The 24,487-nt window shown below is 36.2% G+C and overlaps 1 protein-coding gene and 1 long non-coding RNA gene across 2 annotated transcripts; both read right to left on the reverse strand.

Annotated features, from left to right (window-relative positions):
* Positions 1–1,073: 1,073 nt before the first annotated feature.
* On the reverse strand, positions 1,074–1,841 carry LOC143453436 (uncharacterized). The gene is made up of 3 exons (XR_013115186.1): positions 1,796–1,841; positions 1,491–1,709; positions 1,074–1,120 (listed from the first exon to the last, which is right to left on the reverse strand). It is a non-coding gene; the product is annotated as an uncharacterized LOC143453436 (long non-coding RNA).
* Positions 1,842–9,926: 8,085 nt separating this feature from the next.
* On the reverse strand, positions 9,927–21,973 carry LOC143451804 (uncharacterized). Its single transcript, XM_076952544.1, has 20 exons — positions 21,804–21,973; positions 21,557–21,679; positions 21,251–21,397; positions 21,056–21,145; positions 20,561–20,683; positions 20,165–20,230; positions 19,626–19,736; positions 18,848–18,978; positions 18,259–18,499; positions 17,778–17,861; positions 17,178–17,231; positions 16,670–16,780; positions 15,017–16,011; positions 14,608–14,938; positions 14,281–14,361; positions 12,199–12,285; positions 11,288–11,547; positions 10,510–10,662; positions 10,309–10,427; positions 9,927–10,218 (listed from the first exon to the last, which is right to left on the reverse strand). The coding sequence occupies exons 1-19, from the start codon at positions 21,946–21,948 to the stop codon at positions 10,350–10,352; spliced, it is 3,411 nt and encodes a 1,136-aa protein (XP_076808659.1). The 5' UTR covers positions 21,949–21,973; the 3' UTR covers positions 9,927–10,218; positions 10,309–10,349.
* Positions 21,974–24,487: the final 2,514 nt, after the last annotated feature.

The raw sequence follows: 24,487 nt of genomic DNA on the forward strand, positions 1-24,487 counted from the left end.
GTCTTTTACGTTCTCAGTATACAGATTTTAATGCAATTTACGAAATATTAATAGAATTAATAATCAAAAAATGTTTAAAACTGCAGATTTAAACTTTGTCTTTTGGTAAATACGTAGTTTCGTTCTTCACTTTCGCTGTATCTTTCTCGCAATTTAAATATTTTTGCTAGGGTCAGGAAGAAAATTTTATTTCGTACACATATCCTAAATATCAGCAAACACACCAACTAAATGACGTGAAATGTTATAAAATGCGCTACTCGGCTAACTGCTACTTCATGCTCGGGAACGCTGCATACATAGATGTCTGATGTCACAGTTGAACTTTATACATATTAACTAAAACTTAATTATACCAAAGCTTAATTACTAATCAATATATAAACACAATAGACCAGCATCCCAAAGTGAACAATAACCATTAACTAAACAATCGATGATCCGAAGTTTCATGAAGACAACATAAAGCAATCGAGCTTTAAGACTCGAACTCAGCATTCTTTTACTTTTGCTGCCAAACAAAGCAAAACAGTTGTAGTCACTAAAACATATGCATTGTCAAGCTGTATGTAATTTCATTTTAACAACAGCATAGACTCACATGTATGAATGCATGACAGCATCAAACAAATAAACTACTATAATTACGCACAGAAGTAAGGTCTACTTGAGCTCTTGCCAGATACTAGCATAAGCGTAGGTGCAGTTCTAAAACTAACGGAAAACTAGAAAACCAGTAAGTGGAAAATAAGAGTTTTGTGATTGGCTTTAATGGGAAAGCAGATCAAAAAGGTTAAGAACCGATGCTTTAAATCAAAGTAAAAAGTGATAATAAACTCATCTCTGACGAAATATTAAACACCATGAAAACTATAAAATAAGCAAAGACGAAAAATACAAAACCCACATTTAAAGTCACCAGTAGGTAATAGCTGAATACAACTGCATTGTCAACTGGAAATATCAGAGTTAATAAACTTACGAGGTCCAACATTTTTGGTCTTGATTGGTTTCCAAGAGGATCTCTCCAACCCTCAGTGAGAGCAAGTGCCATTCTCTCATCTTTCCTCTTGAGGAGAAAATTTGTGGCAACGGTCGTTCCCATCCGGATGAAATCGATCTTAATCAAGTTGAGTGATTAACGCATTATAATTTTCAACTCTTCAAAACAAAAATAAACTATGTATACATAATTAGGTGGTCTATAGATTTAAACAGCATTTCATAGCAGTGGTTTTAGCCAAGTTGACAAATGGTTAAACTTGTGGAGATGATGAGAAACTAACATTAATTACAGACAAAATTACAGGCATATTTGTAATTAAGCACCAACAATAAAATCAAACTACATTTGATAATAATCTTTTTAGCCTCGTCAACAAAGCAACAAATTAAACTTGAAGCAACAATGAGAAATAAAATTATTCACAAAATTATGATAAACTTTTCCATATATATAGGCTTTATTTATGTTTATTTTTGTAACATACCTTTTCCATAATGCTTCGAATTCCTTCCCTGGGAGCATCACAGTAATTTTGTGGATCGACAGACAACAGCTTCATCACTTCGACGCATAGGTCAGTCAATTGGCAGATCTGTGAACTACTTCTGCTGCATTTGCAATGAATGCTTTCAATATCGATAATGAAGTTAGGACTAGCATTTTTCATGTCTAGGCTATGTAGCATAGGCCTAGGCCTACTACACTGGAAAAAAAGTGACCGTCATCAGTCCAAAATTTTTATCATTGACTATTAAGACGTTGATTTCGTTGAAAAAACATTGCCCATACCTTATTGTGGTCCAAGTCATACCCATAAATCTGCCTGCATACAGTTTGCAACTCCTTTTCATGGCTGACTACGTCCTACCGATGCACTGGAAACAATGTTGGTTAACTAAAACCCATTATACGATGTGATTGGCATTTACTTCGTTATATGTGAAAGACTAGTGGCTTAATCTCATTCGTGTCATGTAATATATGGAAGCACTTGACACAGTCAGAGTTTCTTACCTAACAGTTGCTGTTATTGCGATAAATATTACATTAATATTGAGATGGTGACATTTCGTCACTGTTTAATTCAAAACCTTCCTTAGAATCCTTATCCATGCAATGCCGTAATTTTATGAACTTTGTTACTAGATGCAAGGTTAAACAAGGTCGAAACAACTTAAAAATAATCCTGTGTAAGTACAATAGGCAGACATTACAAATTTCATTACCCTAATTACTTTCCTCGAAATATAAATACCTTTTTTTAACAATCAGGGAATGCTAACGTGCACAAGTGCTACGATTCTTTGATTTATATTTCACATAAAAACACGGAATTTTTGCTAACAATCACAACGAATATGTTCAAGATAACCTTTGTGATAAATATATCAATTAATGTAATATAAAATTGTTTACGACATAGAACCCTCGTCTATCGAATCAGTGAAGCATAACACTGCGTGACGTAATCGATTGTTCCCCTGTGCGTGCATTTTGATTTATTCAGTCCCTTTTGGTTTCTACGTTCAACGCGGCAACATGTCTTTGTGCTGTTGCTGTCACAATGTTCTATCTTTATTTATTCGTTCAATGAAACTTCAATATAATCAGATTATACAGTTGTCGAGGTGTGCAATTAATTCTAAGATTAAGAAAAGTGAAACAATGACCTGAGACTCATTCACTTCGAGGACATTAAGCAATTCAATAGACAAACATTGTAATTGAAGTGGTCGTCCTTACAGGCTAAGGAATGATAAACCACCATTTCATTACACCTTAATTTAAGCTAAAATATGTGGCTCCTAACTATATAATAACAAATGTTATGCACTTTGTTAGAACAAATTCAAACAAAATTACAATCAAACAATCCCACTAATATCGATTATTTGAGGACTTAAAATTTTACTGTTCAACTTGTAAAATGGAAAATCCTGTATACTTACAACATGTAAATATTTAATTTCAAACAGTTCACTTTTTGCAACGCTGTAAGCATTTGTCTGAAGTTGTAATGTAATGTAATGTCTGAAGTTTTTGCAATGGCTGGAAAATTAATCCAGAAATACTTTGACCGATGGCTTGGTGGTAAATTACAAAAAGATATGTAAAAAATCCAAGCCTGAGATCTATAGTTTTGCTTCCTATAGCGGATTGCAAAGCAGCACATCGTCATAGTAGAGTAAAACTTGCAGGGCGCCAGGGTAACTTGAACCTAAAGGGTGCTGTTGAAATACTAAGCCAGATTCAAAATTGCTATAGCATCGATTTGTAATGAAAAGTGGTATATGGAACCTTTGCCTGTAAGGTTTACCCACTTACACTACAAAGTCTGTTTCCTTGTGTATATCTTAACAGCGAACTTTGATAGACTTCAGCAATAAAGACACAGGAATGACTACTGTATAATCTGATTATATTTGAAGCTTCTTTGAACGAATACATCAAGATAGAACATTGTGACAGCAACAGCATAAAGACATGTTGCGGCGTTGAACGTAAAAACCAAAAAGACTGAATAAATCAAAATGCGCGCACAGCGGAACAATCGATTACGTCACGCAGTGTTATGCTTCGCTGATTCGATAGACGAGAATTCTATGTCGTACACGATTTTATATTACTTTAATTGATATATTTATCACATAACCTCCCCCCAGAAAATCGCGTTAAAATGCAATTTTAAAGCAATTTTCTAATCATGATAGAAACAATTCTCGATAAGCAATAATTAAAACAAGAGGGAAGCATCGATTAAGAGGGAAGCATCGATTACGTCACGCAGTGTTATGCTTCGCTGATTCGATAGACGAGAATTCTATGTCGTACACAATTTTATATTACATTAATTGATATATTTATCACAGATTCATACAAACTTCTTCGTGGTACTTTTTATATGTTAAAAAAAGATTTGCTTTCCAACAAAAAAGCGATTGTGATCCTTAAAGAAATATAATAATACAAATGTTGAGCGTTAATTATTCATCTCTTTTCACTCATTCCAATCGCTTTCATTAAATAACCAAAACTTACTTCCTGTGGCAAGCTTAAACCAAAGTTTCTCAAGAAAATTTTTTTGTAAATGTGCAGTTTTGAATTTTTCATACTGAACGACAATCGGATGTATTTGCTTCATAGTGCGATGGATGGTAGTTTGCTGATCACAAGAAGTTCCTTCACTTTCTTCAGTTGATAATTCAGTATAGTAAGAACATCGTAAATCGTTCGGCTGATTTTGCTTAAAGAAGTTTTTTGAAACTCAACCAAGTTATCAATTACAGCGTGTAAATAGAAATGGTTCCACCTGTTTAAATGGTCAAAGCAACGTTTGCGGTATTGAAACGGCAACAAGAATGAGGACAAATATTTTGTGTTCATGGTTTTATTTGTTTAGTTTTCTATTAAGAATAGGTTATATTTATATTATCTCGTATTATATCATAATTTGTCAACGTCAAACGCGCGCTTTTCTCGCTTCCTTTCATGCTTAATTCGGCACTCAACTATCAAGTGAATGTAGTTTCATTTCAGGGGATTATTCAGTTTTATTCTGTCAAGTCATTTTTGTTCAGTGAGAAACAATTTAACGACAAAACGCAATATAATTTATTTGTAAACGCAGCGATTTACACCTTCATAATTTTTCAGCAACAAAGTATTTCTTACCTGTGTGATATGTTGCTTTTTTATGCTCAAACAAAAACACGCCGCATCTTTTTCGCAAATCCCAAGCGCGTTTGTCGAATCAACGTTTTCATCTCAACTTTATCATCCACTGCATTGATCCTCTTCTATTGAAACGTTCCCTCTTTGTTCTCCGGCTTCTGAAACTTGCTCATCACTGTTTAAATTATCTCTTTGTAGCCTGTCCAAATGCGTTTTTGTGCAGTGTCTTTTCAGGCTTCAATAATGCTGGTAGCTTTTTCTGCAACTTTCAATTTGACAAGCCTAAAGAAAACTAGAGTCTCGAACATGTTCCTGTAATTGGTTGTGGTAAAGTCGAATGAAATTGCGTGTATATTTCTATGGTTTCTATTTTCTGTTAGTTGGTACGGTTTATACAAACAAAGGGCTCCGTGATTTACCACCCAAATCCTTCAACGTTTTGGAGAACTGTACATAAACTATTACGGCTAACGATTACATGCAGGCAAACTAACTGGTCAATGAAAAGGGAATTGAGGGCAGTGACTAGAGAGTATTTAGCCGAAAAGAAAAAGCCTCAAAAGAAGTTGGAGATTATCCAACAATCCAACCAATAAATAACAAAATTGTGGATGACGTCTTACATAAGTCGCTAATAATATACTTTCTTTTCAAACACCACGCTGTACGAGATGGACTCTTGGTTACGAAACTTCGCTTTCAAGAATGCTTTGCATCAAACTGTCATTAAAGGAATTGAAGCTTCGTTGGCAATTCTGTTTTAATTACAAGTAGATACATTTAGCAGTATACGCACTATATCAACATAGTAGATACATAGTATATCGTAGTATATGTTATATTGCGCGAAATGCAAAAAGGGACAACGAAATTCTCAGCATTGCTTAATAGCTCTAAAATTATTTCTACATTTCCATAAAATTAAAGAAGTATTTACTTTTTGACAAAATAGCACCGTACTCTTAAGACCATTTTAACGCACTGTTTCCTAGACTGCGTAACACGGGTCTAGATTGTCGCTGCAAGGGAACGTTAACCGGTTTAATACGTTTAATAGGTTGGCGATATGGCGCGCACCGGCTTTCTTATATCCTGTTGGTGAATCAGTCGCCCACCACTTACCGGCAAACTTTGGTCGTACGAACTGGAATATAAGTATTTTAGCTTCAGTGAATCCTGGATCTATTCTTGTCAGTACCATAATTATGTTTCACCATTTTTAATATAGTGAACGACATAATACAATATTGTGACGACAAAGTGAGTGAACGACATAATACACTAATAACTTCGAACAACATTTAACCTTAAAAATGTTTGACTTGTCAGTTAATACAGTTCATCATATATAGTCTATACATGATGAACTATACAGTATAGCCTATACCAGTGGTCCTCAACCTTTTTTTCTCCGCGGACCGGTCTACGTTTGATAATTCTACCGCGACCCACTAAAAGGGTGGGGGAGAAAAATACTCTTAAATACTGGCTAAATAACCCCAGCCTGTGAAAATAAAAGTTTTCGCGCCTCCTAAAAAACTGAATGTAACAAACTTACTCTCCTGATTAAAGGGCATCGGGCAGTTAGAATGGGCAAGGGATACTAAATTAGGGATACTAAGACTAGCTGATACACTCAAGATAAAAATTCAAGAATTTTAGCATAACAAGGGCTTGTGATGTAATAAACTAAGGTTATTATGCGATAAAATGGCCTCTCCAGACAATCGATTTCGAGAACTCAAGCGTGCCTACGCAACAAAAGGGGTTCCCACACTAATTAACAGTACCCCATGCGGAACGGTACCAACTGACCTACGGACCGGTACTGGTCCGCGGACCGGGGGTTGGGGACCACTGGCCTATACCACGTGTAAGACCTAATGCCAGCTAAGTGCCAGTGCTAAGTGATACTTGGAACCAGGCTTAAATTTTCTTAAGAGGTTCACCACAAAAGTGTGTAGTTTTAATCTAATAAGTGCGTAGCACTCAGTACACATGCCTACATTAGTTTAGATATTTTCTGCAAAAGATGTTCTTCAGGGGGCCCGATGAGAAGCCAAAAAAATGAATTTTTAAGCTCTTATTAATGCCGAAATTTGCTGAACAGCGCCGTCACCCGAAGATGGCATAAGCACAGCATAAGTCGTTTGATGCACTGATGCCCACAAGGTGTATAAAGTTTGTGGATAAAATTGCTGGAAGAGCTTTGATTGGAATAATCACTCGACAAAATTAAAGCAACTTAAAAAATTGAATTAAAAAAAACAAAATACGTTCTTATAAAAACACACATATATATATACGTATATACAAAGACCTGCGGAAGGGATACGTGAAATATACATTGCAATCCTACCAATAAATCTTGATTTTCAAAACCTGGATTGTAATTTTGTATAAGTAAGTCATATTTATTTTATAAACCACGATTTCTGAGCGTCTAGTTGTGAGCTTGTTCTTGCAAACGAGAACTTGTCAAGTCTATAACTATGAAAGAGGTCGTTTGCGTCGTTATTGTTCCGGTTTAGGCTTTTCATTTAAAACGAAACTTCTTCGGACCAAATATATAATAGAATATAATAACATATAATATTTCACAATAGTGAATGTAAGGCTCCGCAGACTTTGACTTGCAAAGGATTGTACAAAACCATTCGCAACATGAATGGATGTGAAGGATTATTATTACACGGAGTAGGCTATAAATTTACTTTCAACGCTGCGGTTGAACGTACCGTCGGTTTGATCGCAGCATTCTTGGTCAACTTGGGTTGAGCCCAGGCCTGGGTTGAGCGAGTGATCAACTACTTCGATGACTGCCAACGTCACAAAGATCGTTCATTCAGATTTGGAAGGTCTTAACATCCGGATGACGACAAAGTCCTCTCACTGAAAGATAAACTGAGAGCCAGGTGGTTCTACTGCGCACGTGCAAGATCTCTATGAGCTTTTATAAGTTTTGAAGGCGAGCGCTACATCAGTTTATTGGTTAATTTAAAAATTGTTTCGACAAAACTAATGGTGAGGAAGCTGTAGGTAAATATGCGGGTAATGGAAAAGTTTCTTGACGTAATTTGATGTAAATACCTCATCAACATTAAAATGTATTTAACTTTGTTTAAGCTCTGCCAACTGGTCGACGAGTATCGGAAATGAATTTTGAGTAATTGTGCTGTCGATGACGACAACGTCGGACAATAAATGAACATTGCAAAACATGGCCGATGGAGATGGAGATTGTTGCAGCCCACATAGTCTGTCAAAGTACAACGAACTTTTACCTCAGCGGTCCGACCTTATCGTGCGCCTCGATGTTTGGAGCTTCATGCGTCGCTTTTCTGCGGGGTGCACTAAAGAATATCATCTAATTTAGAGAGCTGTTGAGCTCTATCTTTGAATGGGATTCCGGCGAACTCGAATTTCTTCGCCAGACGAAGAACAATGAGCTCAGGCACAAGGCTGGGGTGAGAATGCCATCGCAAGCGGCCGTCAGCAAAGACGAGATGGCCCGGAATTGTCGTCGCAAAACCAGAGGCATCTCTGTCACAACTTCAAAGGTGGAAGCCTTGGTCGATCCTTCAGCTTCCCGATGGATGTTATTGGAGTTCTCATCCTGAAAGAGGAAATCTTTGAGATCTTACAAAAGCAAACGTATCAATTATTACGCATCCAGGAGCTCGACGAGTCTCGCTTTACACCTTAACTGGCCATCGTGAAAAGGATGAGGTATAACTGCCAGTTTTTCGCTGCGCAAGAGAGTCAACTTCCCTGGAGAGTTTCTATTTCCACCTCAATAGGTTTATACCAAGTGTGTGTGCTCGCTAATGTTGCACGAAATTACGCAACGTACTTAACCACGTAACGGAGATCCTGTCACAAACGTTTGCTACAAATTACGTTATTACGCAATCTTCTTTTTTGGTACATTCTATGCACACAAACCATCGTTAAATAGCTTTTTATCTGTATTCATTCTCTGTGTAGATGCAATTGAAATGCGACATCGGCACTCGGCTCTTTGCCCACTTTGCCGTTTTTTAAATCCGGGCAATAGCAGAAAACGATGTTGGTGATGTGTCGTCATAACTGTCCTTTGATAACTATTGCTAAAACCATAAACCGAGTATGGAAATATGGCAGTGACGCTGCTAAGCTGCTAAAGTGATATCAGACTGCATAAAACTCAAGACAAGTATCGCTTTCGCGTCTCATGCAAAAGTAGATCACAAACGACATCGACAAACTTACGACCCTCGATACAAACTCGGTTCATTGTTGTCAGCTTAAAGAAAAGCGTTTGTATGGAACCGCCAAAACAAGGTTCTGACATGCTGCTGTGCTTTGTGTTGCGTATATTATGTTGTTTATTTTTCGCTACATAAAATGATGTTCTTACAGCAGTCCATAAACCTAAAACAATTTCAATTCAAGCATCTCTTGCCCATTTGTGCGTTCATAGCGTTGTTTGTGCAGAAAAAGAGCGAATAACCTCTTATAGGGAAAGCGCTCGTTGTTCCGTTCCGACGTTGACAAAAGAGCGACCTCTCGCGATCGTTCCTAAAGAATAGGAGTGCGCTCGAATGCTCGTGCCTTAATATGGGAGTAATAGAGTATAGAGTTCATCTCCAGGCTTTAAGCAGTTTTTCAAGAGTAACAAGCAAACCTTTTTCGTTCCACTTTCGCGTTTTGATAGGAGTTTACAGTGGGCAGACGCTGGTATTTTAAAGCGGGCTTTAAAACAATTTTCACCACTATTCAACGCAATTCAAAATACGTCACTGCTTGCTGACCTGTTCGTCATTAGCACTTAATTTAAGCAAAGACGCAGTTTCTTTCCGCATCTCAGGGACGCAAAACAGCGACAGCTTTCGTAAATTTCCAGCCGAACAACTCGTAGCGAAAGTTGCAGCAGGAAGCTTATCTCCCAATATAACTCTGTGTGTTTGATCTTTCATGTCTTATCCCAACTACACGCCGGGCTGTTATTAAATTACTGCTGTTATTTGTCTGCGTCAAGTTGATATAAAAATTTTGGCAGCTTATAGTTCTGTTAATCATTAGTTACATGGTAGGGGCAGCAATCGAGGCGGATGCTTTAGCCTACAAGCCATAGCACCAGTCTCATTAGATTTGAGCAGATATAGACAATTTGGAGCTGAACTCTACAAAGCAATTAGCGATGATAAAAACCTACTTATAACGCTTGGGCAGATATATGATGCTAAAAATATTGACACAAAACCAATTTCTGTGTTACAACAAATTTTATTTCCACAAAACTCACTACTGATATATCAAATCAAAAAAAATCAGCAAATCTAAAATATTGCAACAAATTCACAACTTAACATAAAGTAGTGAGTATTTATTTGAATAAACATTTCTAACTATTATAACTATGACATCACTATTAGTTTATGTACAAGTATAACTCAATTTTATCAATGAATTTATATATCTGTAGATGGCGCATCGGTTTAAGTAATCGCTCAATGCCGCAAAAGTGCACGTTTCGAATCCCGGCCACGACGCAATTCCTTTTAAACAAGTGAATCGATGTGAGAAAGGGAATTTTGGAAAAATTGAGTAAAAACGTTTCTTTCTGTTTGAAAATCAAACTTAATTACCATTATTACGTCAGCAGTGCTTGCGCTAAGTGAGTTTGACATCACCAACTACAGAGATAGACGCCATCCCTAAAACCATCATCATCCTCAACGTCATATCCAACAAGAACTTGATTCCACTATAAATTAAAAATTCTGTTAGAAATTAAATTTCTGTGCAAAGTTCAAGTTGACACAAACATGACAAGATATAAAGAATACCGAGCCATCAAGCTGGTCAAGGACGAGTTGAATTTCTGGGAATCTCTCATCTTCAAAGCAACCAATCGCGTCCAGCAAAATTCCAATTTTAGCGAAAAATTCTGGACCTGGAATGTCTTTGATTTTGTTGCCTCTGATCCTCAAAATATTTACCTGCAGATAAAACGTTTGTAAACTACAACCTGGTGTATTGATGAAGCTAATATATAACTACATACAAGTTAATATTACCATTAATTGGTTAATAACTAACCAGCACCACGTGATCAGATTTAGGCCTAGCCTATAGGTTCAACACAAATTCTTGGTTTTTGAATTAAATAGAAATAATTTTGAGCGGTCAATTAAAACCGGTATCGAGTATTAGTTGTAGAAACAAATCCTGATAATAAGTTTGCAAAAATATTTTCAGTTTGAAAAAAATTGAAACTTTTCTGTTGACCCAAAATTTAACCTGCACATGTCAGGCTAAAACTGATCCAAAACAATATTTTAATTTTTTTATTAAAAAGAAGGAATTTTAAGCGACCAAGTTTATTGCAGATTCCACATTTCTTGTAGATTCAAGTAATCACTAAATCGTCGCAAAATTATTCTGCAATTTTAGATAAATTACCACAAAATATCCGACCTACACTGCCCAGTAATCTCAACAAACTGACTTGAAAAACATCTTCGTACTAAAGATTATGACGTCATAGGCACAAATGTAAACATATCATTATGACGTCATATGCTGTTCTAAGCAAACGATAAAAAGTTGAATAAATTCTCAAACCTTTCCAGGCATCTCAGAGATCGCCGAAAGTAATCTTTCCACATCACTAGGGGAGAAGCAGTCGTTCAAATCCACATCCTCTAACTCTTTTTGTTGTTTGCTTAAAACGTCACAAAAGATCGCGGCTTCCGATGATGACAATTTCAAATTCCTCAGATTAAGCTCTGTTGGAAAGCGCAGTGACGCCATATTGAAGAGTTCCATGTCGCTGGATTCGTTTAATTCGCATAAAAGCGAAATATATCTGCGTGCGTCGTTTTCTAAACAAACATAATAGTTACTTTTACTTATGTACCGGTTGTAGTTCGCCGGGTTATAGAAAGAAATTTAAGACGGAAGTTTTTCATATTTAGGCAACAAAGTCAAATTTAAAGTGAAAACTTACTTTTCTGTAAATTATCTCGTTGGGACGAATTAAAAAAAGAATCAGGTATTTTAAACTGAAGATAAACTTAATGCAACAACCAGAATTGATCTAAATCACATGTGGCCTATTTAGCCGGCAAATATTTTCACCAGAACTACCGGCAGCCTACTAAGCTAGGCTCTGTGCACTAGCACTGGTAATACGTTTGCAATAGACATGTAAATTACAAAACTAGTTTTACTTGGCCTAGTAGACTGTTGTACTAATCTACCAGTGATTATGTGGAAATATTTCCCGGCTAAATAGGCCAAATGTTATTTCAATCAATTTTCACAAAATGTTGTCACACAAATATTTTCACAGCATCACCAGTCTGTCAGCAGCCTTACTGTACTAGGCCAAGTAAAGGTAAGTTTTGAAATTCAACATAAATGTGTGTTCTGCTGAACATAATGCATGTCTATGGCAATTAAAACATAACACATGCAATTGCAGGTTTTTCAATTATTCGCAGATTTAGGACAAAGTCAGAAAATAAACTTACCTGACCAATAATTCAACTGTATTTTCTCAAATCGTACCAACTGTGATTCTAGTGCTTCTATCCAAATTCTCCTCTTCTCAGCAACATCTAGAAATTTTTTTTTATCAGTTTTAATACTGACAGGTGACAAATATAGTCTAAGCCTAGACGAAATATATTGCAATAAAATGTAGGCTAGAATGCAGTTAATTGTACTAATTGTAACTATTGAACATAATTTGCATATGCTTGCTGTTTATCAAATTTTGCATTTTTTTCTGGCTGGCTGCCATTTACTAAAGCTGCATTTTTGATTTATCAAACTAGTCCAATGACTGCTCATAAAACAGGCAATTAATTATTTGTTCTTTTTGCTGCTGATTACTAAAGTCTGAAAACCCAATTTCATCCAAATATGATAAACAATAGTCTTCGAAATAGAGAAAGTATATGCGGAGGTGGGCAGTCAGTGTGGTGACATTTCGCCGGTGAAATTCCTTCGTTTACACCAGTTTGCTTTGCGCTTAATCACGCCTCCTTAATTGCCTTAATTGCTTCTCCGCCTTGTATGTGCTGGTCCCATCGATAGAACGTCATTCCAGTAGTAAGCGCAGTGTCGGTGGGTCGGCTGTTCAATAGTATGAGTTCAGATATATAAGTGTTATATATCTTTCATGCTTTGCCTAACTGATTCTATTTGTTTTTAGGACTACAATATTGCATATTGTAAAAATATTGCATATTTTTGTATTTAGTCAATAAAAGTCCACTAGTAAGATATAGTGCTTAGTAACCAAGTGTTTCTTAGCGGCCTACCAGTAGACCGATCCAGCCGTGTCCTTTATCGCAATAGCAGTTTTAACTGGGCACATCATCAAATTTCCTCCTGACGTCACCAATTGCCAGTTACCAGTTGTACACCAGTTTTTACTAACACCCGCCAATGAACAGGAAAAAGTTACAAAACCGAAAAGGCTTAAAACGTGCTCAACAGAAATAACGTTGATATTTGCTGGTAACAACTAGCACGACCACTAAACCTTTATACCAGTAGCTATGTATCTCACCAAACAACAAATAATTTCTCACATCAGCACAATGAACATGAAATATAATAACCTACGTTGGCTGGCTGCTGGCTAGACGCTGATGAATGGTTTGTGGTAGCCTATGCAGTTTCTAACTGCGATTTTGTAATGCCTAGCAATCGTTCCTATTGTAATGGCGGAAAACTGGAATGATCTGTTGGCAGAGGTGCCATTTTGTTTGTTATATTTGTAATCTTTACAAATTTTATGTCTGAATACTAGCAAGTAGACGACCAAAGTACGGGTACTAACTTATATTTCGCTATCTCTAGCACAAACAATGTGTCTATGTAAATGGTTTGTAAACTGGGTAGGCATAAAGGTCTTAACTGTGTCTGTATCAGGTGTAACAAGTGTGTTGGTAAACTTTGGGCTATCTTTTGATGACAAACCACTAAATATAAACAGAAAAATTTAACAAAATAAAAGGCTTAATACGTTTACTCAGAAATAAAGCTACACAAAGTACCCAGGACAACATAATAAATATAAAAATTACTTTCCAAGTAACCTTCAAATCAATTCAAACAAACCATAAACCATTTGCATCTTGAACAAAACCAATAACACAGACCTGGTCTGGTAGGATATTATTCTCTTTAAATCTTGTAAAACTTCTGTTGACTTTCTACGGATGCCAATAAGCTATCCACTTTTCCTTCATCGAACCTTACTTTTCTGAACAAATTTCTAACAATATCTAATCTATATTATTGTACAAAATCTCAACCCAGTGGTTCTCTCTAACTACAACACATATTTCTGCAATGTAGATATAAATTTGAAATTACATTATTAAATTTGGGTAATCTTAAACTGATCACTTTTGTTAAGAGTTTTAATGTAAAAATAGCGATGGTTGAAATTACCAGTACAATTCACATAGATCAGAGTCAAACTTATGACATTTCATAATTGCGTTACACTTATCTCAAAGTGAAATAGAATCAAGCACAATCAAGCATATAGAAAAAGCATAGGCCTATATACCGACACGCAATGAACATCAACTAACCTGATGGCGACAGACCTTTCATGGAAAATGTGCTTCTTGTCTGCATGTTTGTTGACGACACTGGACCTCTGCCATGACAATCTTAAAGATGGACCAGTTAAAACATGTTACGCTAATACAATAACAGAACAAGTTTGCTATAAAGAAAGAAAACGATGTTTTGTTGTTGTAGAGTTGGCCAAAACATCAAGAATCAACGAATGTGTTCAGGAACTTCATTGATTTTAATTTATGATTAACCTAATTCTAAAGCAGATGTGTAATTGCTGAGCAACAGCAAATTATCAGCTAGTGCTTAAGATGACCAGTTTAATAAAGTGGACATACCTCGGAGCATATCTATTAACAAGCCACAAATGAATCGTCGAATGACTGACCACTTCTCATCAGCAAAAGCCTCGTTTGTAACAAAAATCTGAAATTCAGCCAGCGACATTTGGCTAATGAAGTACCAAGCCGTGAAACACTCTTGGAACATTTGATGTGAGAAGAAGTACTTCTGGTCGCCATCAAACACACGTTGTGACAATCCACTATAAGCATGAAGTGCCACTATGATATCCTGGACATCATCAGTTGAAAGACCTTCTTCTTCCATTTCGGTTGGTGTAATGACAACCGTTGACTTTTTAGTGGCATTGTAAGCCAACCTGCTAATCTGCAATGCAATAAAGACACACTACTGTATGATGAATACTTTCAACAAGCTTTGAATGACCAGTTATAATCTGAAAACCTGCAGTATGAGCGCAGTGATATCAAAGTGCCGTGTGTTATCACTACGTCTCAGACCCTCCAAAACGGTAGCAAAGACACGAGTTGTTGTGGTGATTTCTCCAACATCTTTTGAAGGATTTAGAGAAGCTGCGATTACTAACTGAAGCAACAACGGATTGTAACACAATGAAAACACAACAGGAGCGTTTTGAGAAAGTTGAAACCACAAACTTTTAGCACGTGTACCAGTGTAAGCGTAAAATAGTGATTTCATGTTATCATAAGACAAATCACGAATAAAAATGGTACGGTTTGGTTGTAGGGAGTGGGGAAGATTAATCATGCTATGAGGTCGTGAAGTAGTTATGATTTTAACACCAGGAAGATAGTTTTTATTAAAAAGGCCAGCAATGATATTTTGCACAGATTGTTTAGTGTCATAAGTGCGTTTAGCAAACTTCTTCTTAAATGTGAAATCGGCCTGGTCCAGCCCGTCAAATACCAGTAGACACTGGCTTTGATTGTTTTTAACCCACTCAAATGCGTTTTTCCAGGTTTCCTCATCTAAATTAGGATAATTAATGTTAATTAGCATCTCAGGTAAAGTGAGCTTGTCATCATCGGGTAAATCCATAAAGTTGATGTGAAAGGTAGTGTACTCCTCAGTTTTCGCAAGACGCTTGGACAGGGTCGATTTCCCTGCACCGGGGTTCCCGATCACACCGGTGTAGCGTTTGTCTGACCTCACCAGGTTATCGAAGTCAATACTTCTTTCATGTGATATACCCTTTAAGTCATCAGTAGATGGGACATATGTTTCTTGCTTAGGAACTGCTCCTCCTTGATAAAACGTCATTTCGGCAAGGTTGGGATACACCACAGGAATGTTTTGTAGTGGTACGTTGATGCCAGCTTGGGGCCGAAGATCAGCTTTTCGATGTTTCTTTTGCTCCTGCCTGACTTTTTCAATGGCTTCTTGTTCTTTAATCCTTCTTTCTGTGTCCTTTCTATTTTCTGATAAATAACACAATAGAAGAAGTTTTAATGAACAATCAGCAACTACTTCGATAAAGCTGAAATAACTTACAAAGTTCCAAGCATTGTTTCCTAAAACCAAACTTTGATTTAATATTGTGCAAATAGGCAAATCATAAGGTATAGCGATTTAAATACTAAGTAAAGTAGCGTTATGTTTCAACAGAAATATCACTAAATGTTTCTGTGCAATAGCCGATTACTTTTCTGCCAGGACCTAAGAAAACATGTTTCAACAGAAATGGCACTAAAATGAAGCTTTCTGGAAGCAAACTTTGGATGCATACTTGTGTGCTGGCCATACAGTCAGCATAAATAGGGAAATCACATCGCTTTACTAGATCATTAAATCACTAGCTTCACTAGACATGGTTACATAGTGACGGTGCGATTAGAGCGCTTGACTCGTTGTACTTTAACCAGTGTTCGATACCCATTGCACTTTCGTTGTAATGCCATTGCATTTGTTTTTCTGTTTACAGTATTTAAAAAAAAGCTGATTCACACAAAACTTTGGCAGAGTTTGACTTGAGTGATATTATGAAGTCTAATTATAGGCTTAACTCGAGTAACATTTTAAACCGATGTATAAATAAAACTTTAAAAAGGTGCAATGTTGCACACTTCCAAAACATACCTGCAGATGAAGTCGTTGGTGGATTGGCAACTGAGGGGATGGTACTTGGTGTTGCAGTTTGTGAAGTTGATGCTGAAATTGGTTGTTTAGGTTGCGTAAGACCGGTTTGCTCTAAGATATGAACACATTATATAAAGCATGAAGCTTTAGTTGCAAGCAACAAATAATAACTTGCAAATTAAAAATCATATAATTTTAAACCGTTGATTTTAGCAACTTCAAGGAAATTTGCAAATATACCAGATGTTGTAAAGATGGACAATTAAAAGCCTAAATAAACTCAGCACACAATAATGATGACTGTAACAATGGTATAGGCGTATCAGATCATTTAGCATTTAGATGCATTAGCTTTAAAGCATGAATATTTAAAAAGGGAACTGCATAAGGTTATATATATATTTATAAATCGGAACAGATGCAGAATGCACATGTTATTTTCCTCAGCAACTACGGCATATAAAATAAACATTAATGGTCCATTAAATACATCATTGTATATACTAACCTGCTTTATTTGTCTCCAAACCTTTTGTGAATTGCTGTTGTTCACTGGGATGATCTATGGAACAGGTAAAAAAGAGTTATGCATCGTTGAAAGGAAAAAGGTTCTTAGGAATCATTTTGGTTTTGGTTCCAAACCCAAATAAATACAAGCCATGACAGTGCAAAAATGCAAAAACTTGACTAAAAGTTTAAATTGTTTCTTAATCGTTGCTATGTACAGCTGCAATCTGTTAAAAAACGGTAGTATGATAATAATAAAAGCAGTTTGGTTGTAAAAAATAATTGGTTTAGACGGTTTAATTGGTTTAATTGGTTTAATTGGTTTAATTTAATTTAATTTAATTTGGTTTAATTGCATTTAACTAAAATTTAGTTTAGCAAAAAAAGGCGTAATGAGAAATCGAACACGCAATAATTACAAAACGTGCCAGCAGTTTTGTAAAATTCAAATTATTAATATTCCTGGAAGTAACAGTAGATAAAAGCATAAAAACTAACAACAAATGAAATAAAATGAATTAATAACAAATAATAACTTCAGTTAATTTTTTAATAATAAAATGTTGTGAAAATTCCTACTTTAAATTTTGAGTTTAATTACCTATTTCTTGGATAAGTTTGTTAAAGTTACCCTCAAATGATTCTTTGCTAAAATCGTAGTAGAGTTTTCCCGACACCAAAAGAGCTTTTGATAAAATTTGTAAAAATAAAAATGTTATCTGTGGTGAAAGCTGGCGATAAAAATCAATTCAGTAAAGAATATCGAAAAGTAAAAATAGAAACAAACATTAACATAACCTTATATAAATGATTAGTTAAGGCAAGGGCAGAATATATAGCACTCTTAAAGTTAACATTGATTTATCGCCACAAGATTTCGTATACTTGAGTTTGCGTCTTCTGGTGTAACAATTATGATGAATAATGAAAATAACAATACTAAATTTGATGTTACCATTCAAACGTTAAGCAACATCCCATTTTGTGACGTAGTAATCAGTTTTAAAAATCAACGAGTTATAGGCATTAAAATGCGTTGAAAACAACCAAGCACAAATTAAAAGTATAATAAAAATGCATACCTGTCCAGCCTTCCATTTTATAATTGTCTTGGGTGATAATGGGTATTATACGTTTTCTCTTGTCAGCAGCAAGTTTGCCTTCCCTTTGGCAGTTTTCACTGAGTTTATAATTTTCAGACAGAAACATGAGGACCAGGTAAGCGTTGTCAACAGCTTCATACATTTTGTCATAAATGTCTCCTCTCATCTCGTTTTTATCAATCCACACTTTGTAACCAGTGGCAGAGAGCTCATCGGATATCTGCAAAAAGGGCGAAAAAATGAAACTAGATTGTTAAGTTAAGTTTGTGAGTAGCTAAATTGCAACTCTTCTGCTTTCGTAATCTTTCTAAAACCAACAAACGGTTTCGGTTATTAGTAATTTGCAAAATAACTCTAAGGCGAAAACGGAGTAGAGCATTTTATAACATCCACGTCATCTAAATGATGGTTTTGCTGATATTTAGGATATGTTTATAAAATAAAACTTTCTTCTTGACCCTAGCACAAATATTTAAATTGAGAGTGATTTTTTGATAATTGATTCTATTAACATTTCGTGTATTTCGTTAAAACATGTACACTGAGATCATAAAATATATTTACAAACCTTATGAGCGAGATCCTTTGAATCATTCCAGTTATAGCTGATCATTATATGCTGGTTGCCTTTGTTGTTATCCTGGTGTTGATTGGCTCCAAGTCCACAAGGTGAATTTGTTGCTTGCGGATTATTAGTTTCTGAAATAAGATGTAACATTTAAGCAAAGATGCAATGCTCTTGCGCCGCTGTTGGAGAAGAGAAGCACGAAGCACTTAGTTAGAGGGTGACACATGTAAAATAGTTCAGGAATTGATTAGCTTTTAACTCGCACGCAATATATGAGTTGAAGCATCTCTCAATAATCACAACAAAGAACTTTGCAATCACTGAAAACTAACTCCAGCCAAATTGTATGATATCACACACATTTCCACCGACATGGCTTGATTTTGCACGATATCTGATAATCAAACATTATTGAGATATAATTATACCTATGAATTATGTTGAATACAATGTTTTGTAGCAGAAATAAATAATTTTGAACCAAATTTAACGTTTGAAAGTGTGCTTTAGTCACCAGGTGAAGATAAAATGTCTTTAGATTTTTCTAACGTAAACTAATCTTTTTTCTAGGTTATTCTTAACTTTTTTTTAATTTCATGTAAAACTTTTTTTCCTGTTTACAGTATTTAAAAAAAGCAGATTCACACAAGACTTTAGCAGACTTTGACCTGAATGAGATTATGAAGTCTACTTATAGGTTTAACTCGAGTAACATTTTTAAACCGATGTATAAATAAAACTTTAAAAAGGTGCAATGTTGAACACTTCCAAAACATACCTGCAGATGAGGTCGTTGGTAGACTGGCAACTGAGGGGCTGGTACTTGGTACTTCAGTTTGGGAAGTTGATGCTGAAATTGGTAGTTTAGGTTGCGTCAAACCTGTTTGATCTAAGATATGAACACATTATATAAAGCATGAAGCTTTAGTTGCAAGCAAAAAATAATAACTTGCAAATAAAAGTTTATATAAAATTAAACCGCTGATTTTAGCATCTTCATGAAAATTTGCAAATATACCAAATGTTGTCAAGATGGAAAATTACAAGCCAAAACGAACTTAGCACACAATAATGATGACTGTAATAATGGTATAGGTGCCTCAGATCATTTAGCAAATTGCTTCTTATACAATGTTTGTGAGTGGTGTATGGGGTATTATTAATCAACAACCACGTTGCATTCATACGCTTGAAAGTTATGCCCCACAACCCCACAAATAGAATTAACAGATGTGTAAAATCCAATCATGTCCCAAACAAGAGCAAGGACTTTTAAATTTAGTTAATAAATAAGCAAACATAATTAAGTTAACTTACATAATACACCACTCGTGTTCCTTTCTGCACGACATATTGTTGGTTGTTTGGAAACGTTTCCAGAAGCTGCGATACAACAGAGATTAAAAGTGTTTAAATTAAAATCACTGAAACCAGTTTACTGAAAATAGAAATAAGCACAATGAATGTTAGCAAAAGTAAAATAAATACAAAAACATTAAACTGTGTTTTTAAGATAATATTTAATTTTATATTATTGCATTTTCTAAAAACAAAAGTGATATATTTGAATATGATACAAACAGAAATTAAACGTATTGAATATACACGTTGTATTTCGGATTTTAATTAACTGTAGGATTTGTAACTTATTTAAACAAAACATGATTAATACAAACAATATTCACTGCTTTTTGTCTATTATCTAATCATTACTTGTAGAAGGTATCTCAGTGTTCAAAGCATTGGATTGATTGGTCACTTCTGAGATGTCTGTGTGGGGCTCAACATGTGGATTTGCTTCGATCGTTTGCTTTGGATGGGTCACATCAGATGGATCTAGAGATGACCACGTGAACGATTTGTGTAAAATAGAATGAGGGAACAAGAGCACGTGGTAAGCAGGTGCACGTAATTGTACAAACAAGAGCAAGGGCTCTTGATTTTAGTTAATAAATAAGCAAACGTCCATAAGTTAATTTACCTAATACCCGGCTCGTGTTCGTTCATGCACGAAAGTGCGCCGTGTTCCAAAAGTAGAAATTAATGAATGTATTCACAAATCAAGCAAATACAGAGACATTAAACTTTACTATACTTCGAAGGTAGTTTGTTATTGCACAGTATTACATTTCTTGAAGACAAAAGCGATATTATTAGAGAAGCGATTTCAATTAGCTTTGAACATACGTTAGCACATCTAATACCCACCTTGTGTTTGGGTGTTTAATTGGGGAGGATCAAAGGGATTATTTGCCGACTCCTGATGCTCAGTGCTTAGTTTAAATCTTTTTGCAGAATCTATTAAACATCTTTTAAACTCAATGAAAGAAAAACAATGTGATACCATAATGAAAGAAAAGAAGAATTTTACAAGGAAAAATTGCACGGTATTATAATGTTTACCTAAAGGATTTGTTTGTTTCACTTTAACTCGTGTTGGTGTTATATTTTTAGAATCCCTGATGTCCATTTGACTATATTCTCTGTTGTCTTGATATCGTCTTTCATCGCGGAGATTAAATTGAGAAGCATTGATGATCACAACTGATCCTGTGTAACGCAGTTAAATGCAAAGACAGTCATTTGTAAAAAAACGCAGTAAAATTATCAAAAAAATCATATTAGAAAAAATACAAATAGTAAATTAAAAATACAAATACAGACTCTACCCTAAGTATTTCACGACAATTGCGTGCTTAACAGCTTTACTTTCAGCCACTCTGCTTGCAAGCTCAATCAACCCTGGATCGACTCTACTTAAATCACTCTGAGAAGCTTCAGCATTTTCCATTGTTTGCAAGACTTGATTTCCGGCATCTGCAGACTCTGGATCTAAAGCAAAGGAAAAACAAAAAAAATTATTTTTTCATTAAATTTAAACAAAAACATCAAAAAGTTCCTATTATTAAGTACAGCAAAGACAAAGACTTAATCTTTTTAATCTCAGATTACTCACTATCAGGCATCCCCGCTTGTCTTGCAACAGCACGTGATGTTCCAGGTTGTTCATCACTTTCACCTGATGAGCTCTCTTCATTGTCATCAGGTTGTACAAGTTGAGGTTTATCTTCGGTCAATCTTTGCTCTTCTGGCTTCGACATACTTCAACGTTGCAGTAATTATCTTAGCTTATGTTTTATACCTGGTCAAAATTGTTGATGACGTAAAAGTTTTCCAAAAAATAAAAAAGACGTAAGCAGAATGTTTACGAAAAGAAATTAACTGGGAAATGTAAACTGTTGTAATAGATGTCCAGATCACATTGTTTTACACATCCTGACTCAGGATGGTATAGCCTTCTACAGTATTTGCCAGAATTGAATTCCAGAGCTGTTTTTTGTCTGCCAGAATTCCTGGAGCAGCCTGGTTGTCGTTGCCTGGCAGCTCTCAGAGTTCTTAAAGCAGGGTTGTTTCCAGCTGAAAATCTTGGAGCAACTTCATGCCCGCCTAAGTTGTGTTCCGGTGAAGCCTCGTTTCCGCCAAAGCTCCAAACCATAAATCGGACCGAAACCGAAACAAAACCATTGCCAACGGAAATTCAAAGCCGCTTCTTCTCTGCCGGATTTCCAAAACTGCCTCATTGCCGCTGGAGTACAAGAGCTGTTTCATTACCTTCGAAGTTTCAGCGCCGCCGCGTTGCTGCCGGCATTCGAGAACCGCCACCCTGCCGTCAGAGTTGCAGAACAATCTTCTTGCCGCCGGAGACCTGGAGACGCCTTTTTGTCGCCAGATATCCAGCGCAATTTCTTTTCAGCCGTAGAATTCCAGCCGTTTCTTTGCCGCAGGAGTTCCAGAGCCGCCTTTTTTCGCCGAATTTCCAGAGCCACTTTACTGCCGAAAGATTTCCAGAGACAACTTCTTGCCGCCAGAGTTCAAAAGCCGCCTTTTTGTGCCTTGGAGTAGTCTCTTTAAAGCCACATCATTGACGTTGAAACTTACTACGAAGCCATGACAGAACCACAGCTAGAATTAGGATTTTTCATTTGATCTGTGTAATTACCTTGGCTGTGGAGTGTAAAACTATAACCGCGAGATGGCTCCCCTGCCTAATAAATTCACGTTTGTGGACAAACCACAGTTAAGGACTCAGTGAATGCTGCGCTGTAATCGTGACGTATGTTATCAAAATTAGTTATAGTTAAGGTAGACCATACAACGCCGAAGCGCAAACCGTCAGCTCTCAAGTTGCCGCAAACGAGACAGAAATTTCTACTTTTTCTTAAACAGTATTTAGATGTCCATTTTCGCTTCCCAATTTAATTCTGTTGCAGTGGATGGTCAGACGACGATTTTAGGCATATGATGTCCTGACTTATTTTCAATTAGTCCTTTAACGGTTAACCAACACAGCGAAACTTGTGCTATTGGGTCCAACACACGGCAATTTACGCGAAGGGGACGCAAGTCCCAATTTCACACATTTCTTGGTTGGAACTGAACCGCCCGGATAAATATCAAAAACAGTTGGCCGGAGTTTCCGGTATTGACAACTTGTCGGCAGAAGATTCCCGATGACGTAATACCCTGCACAGTGCATCGCATTATGTACTCAGGCGAGCTGTTTACGTGTAACCTAAAGTCAATATCACCAGAAAAAAAATTAATCGACCAAGAACTAAAAAACTGCTTGACGATGCCTCGGCAATTTAACTGAGTGCCGGTGTTGGCAGGGCAGTCTCTGTGCCGCCCGAGTTATGAAAGCTATGAGACTGGATATTGTGCGACACGGTTTCGTGGTAGCTAGTTAGACACGACCGTATTGGTGATTTGCGAAAATCAACTAAAAGCGGGATTTTGCACTGAAAATGGGAAAGTGTCCTGGGTAAGAAAAGCCATGAGCGCCAAGTTTGTTTGCTTACGTTGATATATGGCGGGTTATCTCCTGGATACTTTATTGCGTCCTGGCACCGTATTACGCTGAGCAAACAACGCTTGAAGATAACTCGGCAATATAACTTACACTTTTCATTGCTTTCGTGTTCAGTAAAATATAGATTATAATTTTTTTCTCTTCAGTTAATACGACATCTTATTTAGCAATCAATGCTTTTAAAATCTCATTTACTTTAAGTGAATCAAAAGTCCTCTATGCACTTCGATCACCGCTAGATGGGGAGATGGAGGAATGACTCAAACTTTTGAATTTGTCAGCCAAGCCCGTCAAAGTAGCAACAAAGTAGCCTGGTGTTAGTCAAAGTAGCCTGGTGTTCGTAGAAACCATGAGTTTTTTGACTAATCTTTTATCTTGCGTTTGTTGCTGTTCCTGGATGCCATCGGTCATGATTCGAGATAAAAAATCGAAGGCAAAGACAAGAGTATTAATGAATTTCGATTCAACATTCATCCTACAAACAGCGTTGAGCTTTCCCACGAGCTGCAATTAGATAGATGGATAGATAGATAGCTAAACGTGTACATTTTATATTGTATCACCCAATTTGTAAGACACGTGTTCACGGTGTGAGTTGTTACCTTTACCAGACCCACTGCATTTTAGTTGTACTCCATCTGTAAGTCATTTACTTATGGCGCACAATACTCATTTGCTCCACTCTTATGGGTTAGTTTTAGTCCAATGCGTTGACGTCAAGGTCTCTTTTTATTCCCGTTGTGCATTGTTTCATTACTATGTATGCTCGT

The sequence above is a fragment of the Clavelina lepadiformis genome, chromosome 4, assembly GCF_947623445.1.
Source record: "Clavelina lepadiformis chromosome 4, kaClaLepa1.1, whole genome shotgun sequence".
Lineage (NCBI taxonomy): Eukaryota > Metazoa > Chordata > Ascidiacea > Aplousobranchia > Clavelinidae > Clavelina > Clavelina lepadiformis.

Coding starts and splice junctions, on each gene's coding strand:
- LOC143451804 (XM_076952544.1), bottom strand. CDS start 21,948: ATGTCGAAGCCAGAAGAGCAAAGATTGACCGAAGATAAACCTCAACTT. Junction 21,398..21,556: donor TGCAAGCAGAGTGGCTGAAA/GTAAAGCTGTTA, acceptor TGCGTTACACAG/GATCAGTTGTGATCATCAAT. Junction 10,428..10,509: donor TTGACCAGCTTGATGGCTCG/GTATTCTTTATA, acceptor TTTAATTTATAG/TGGAATCAAGTTCTTGTTGG.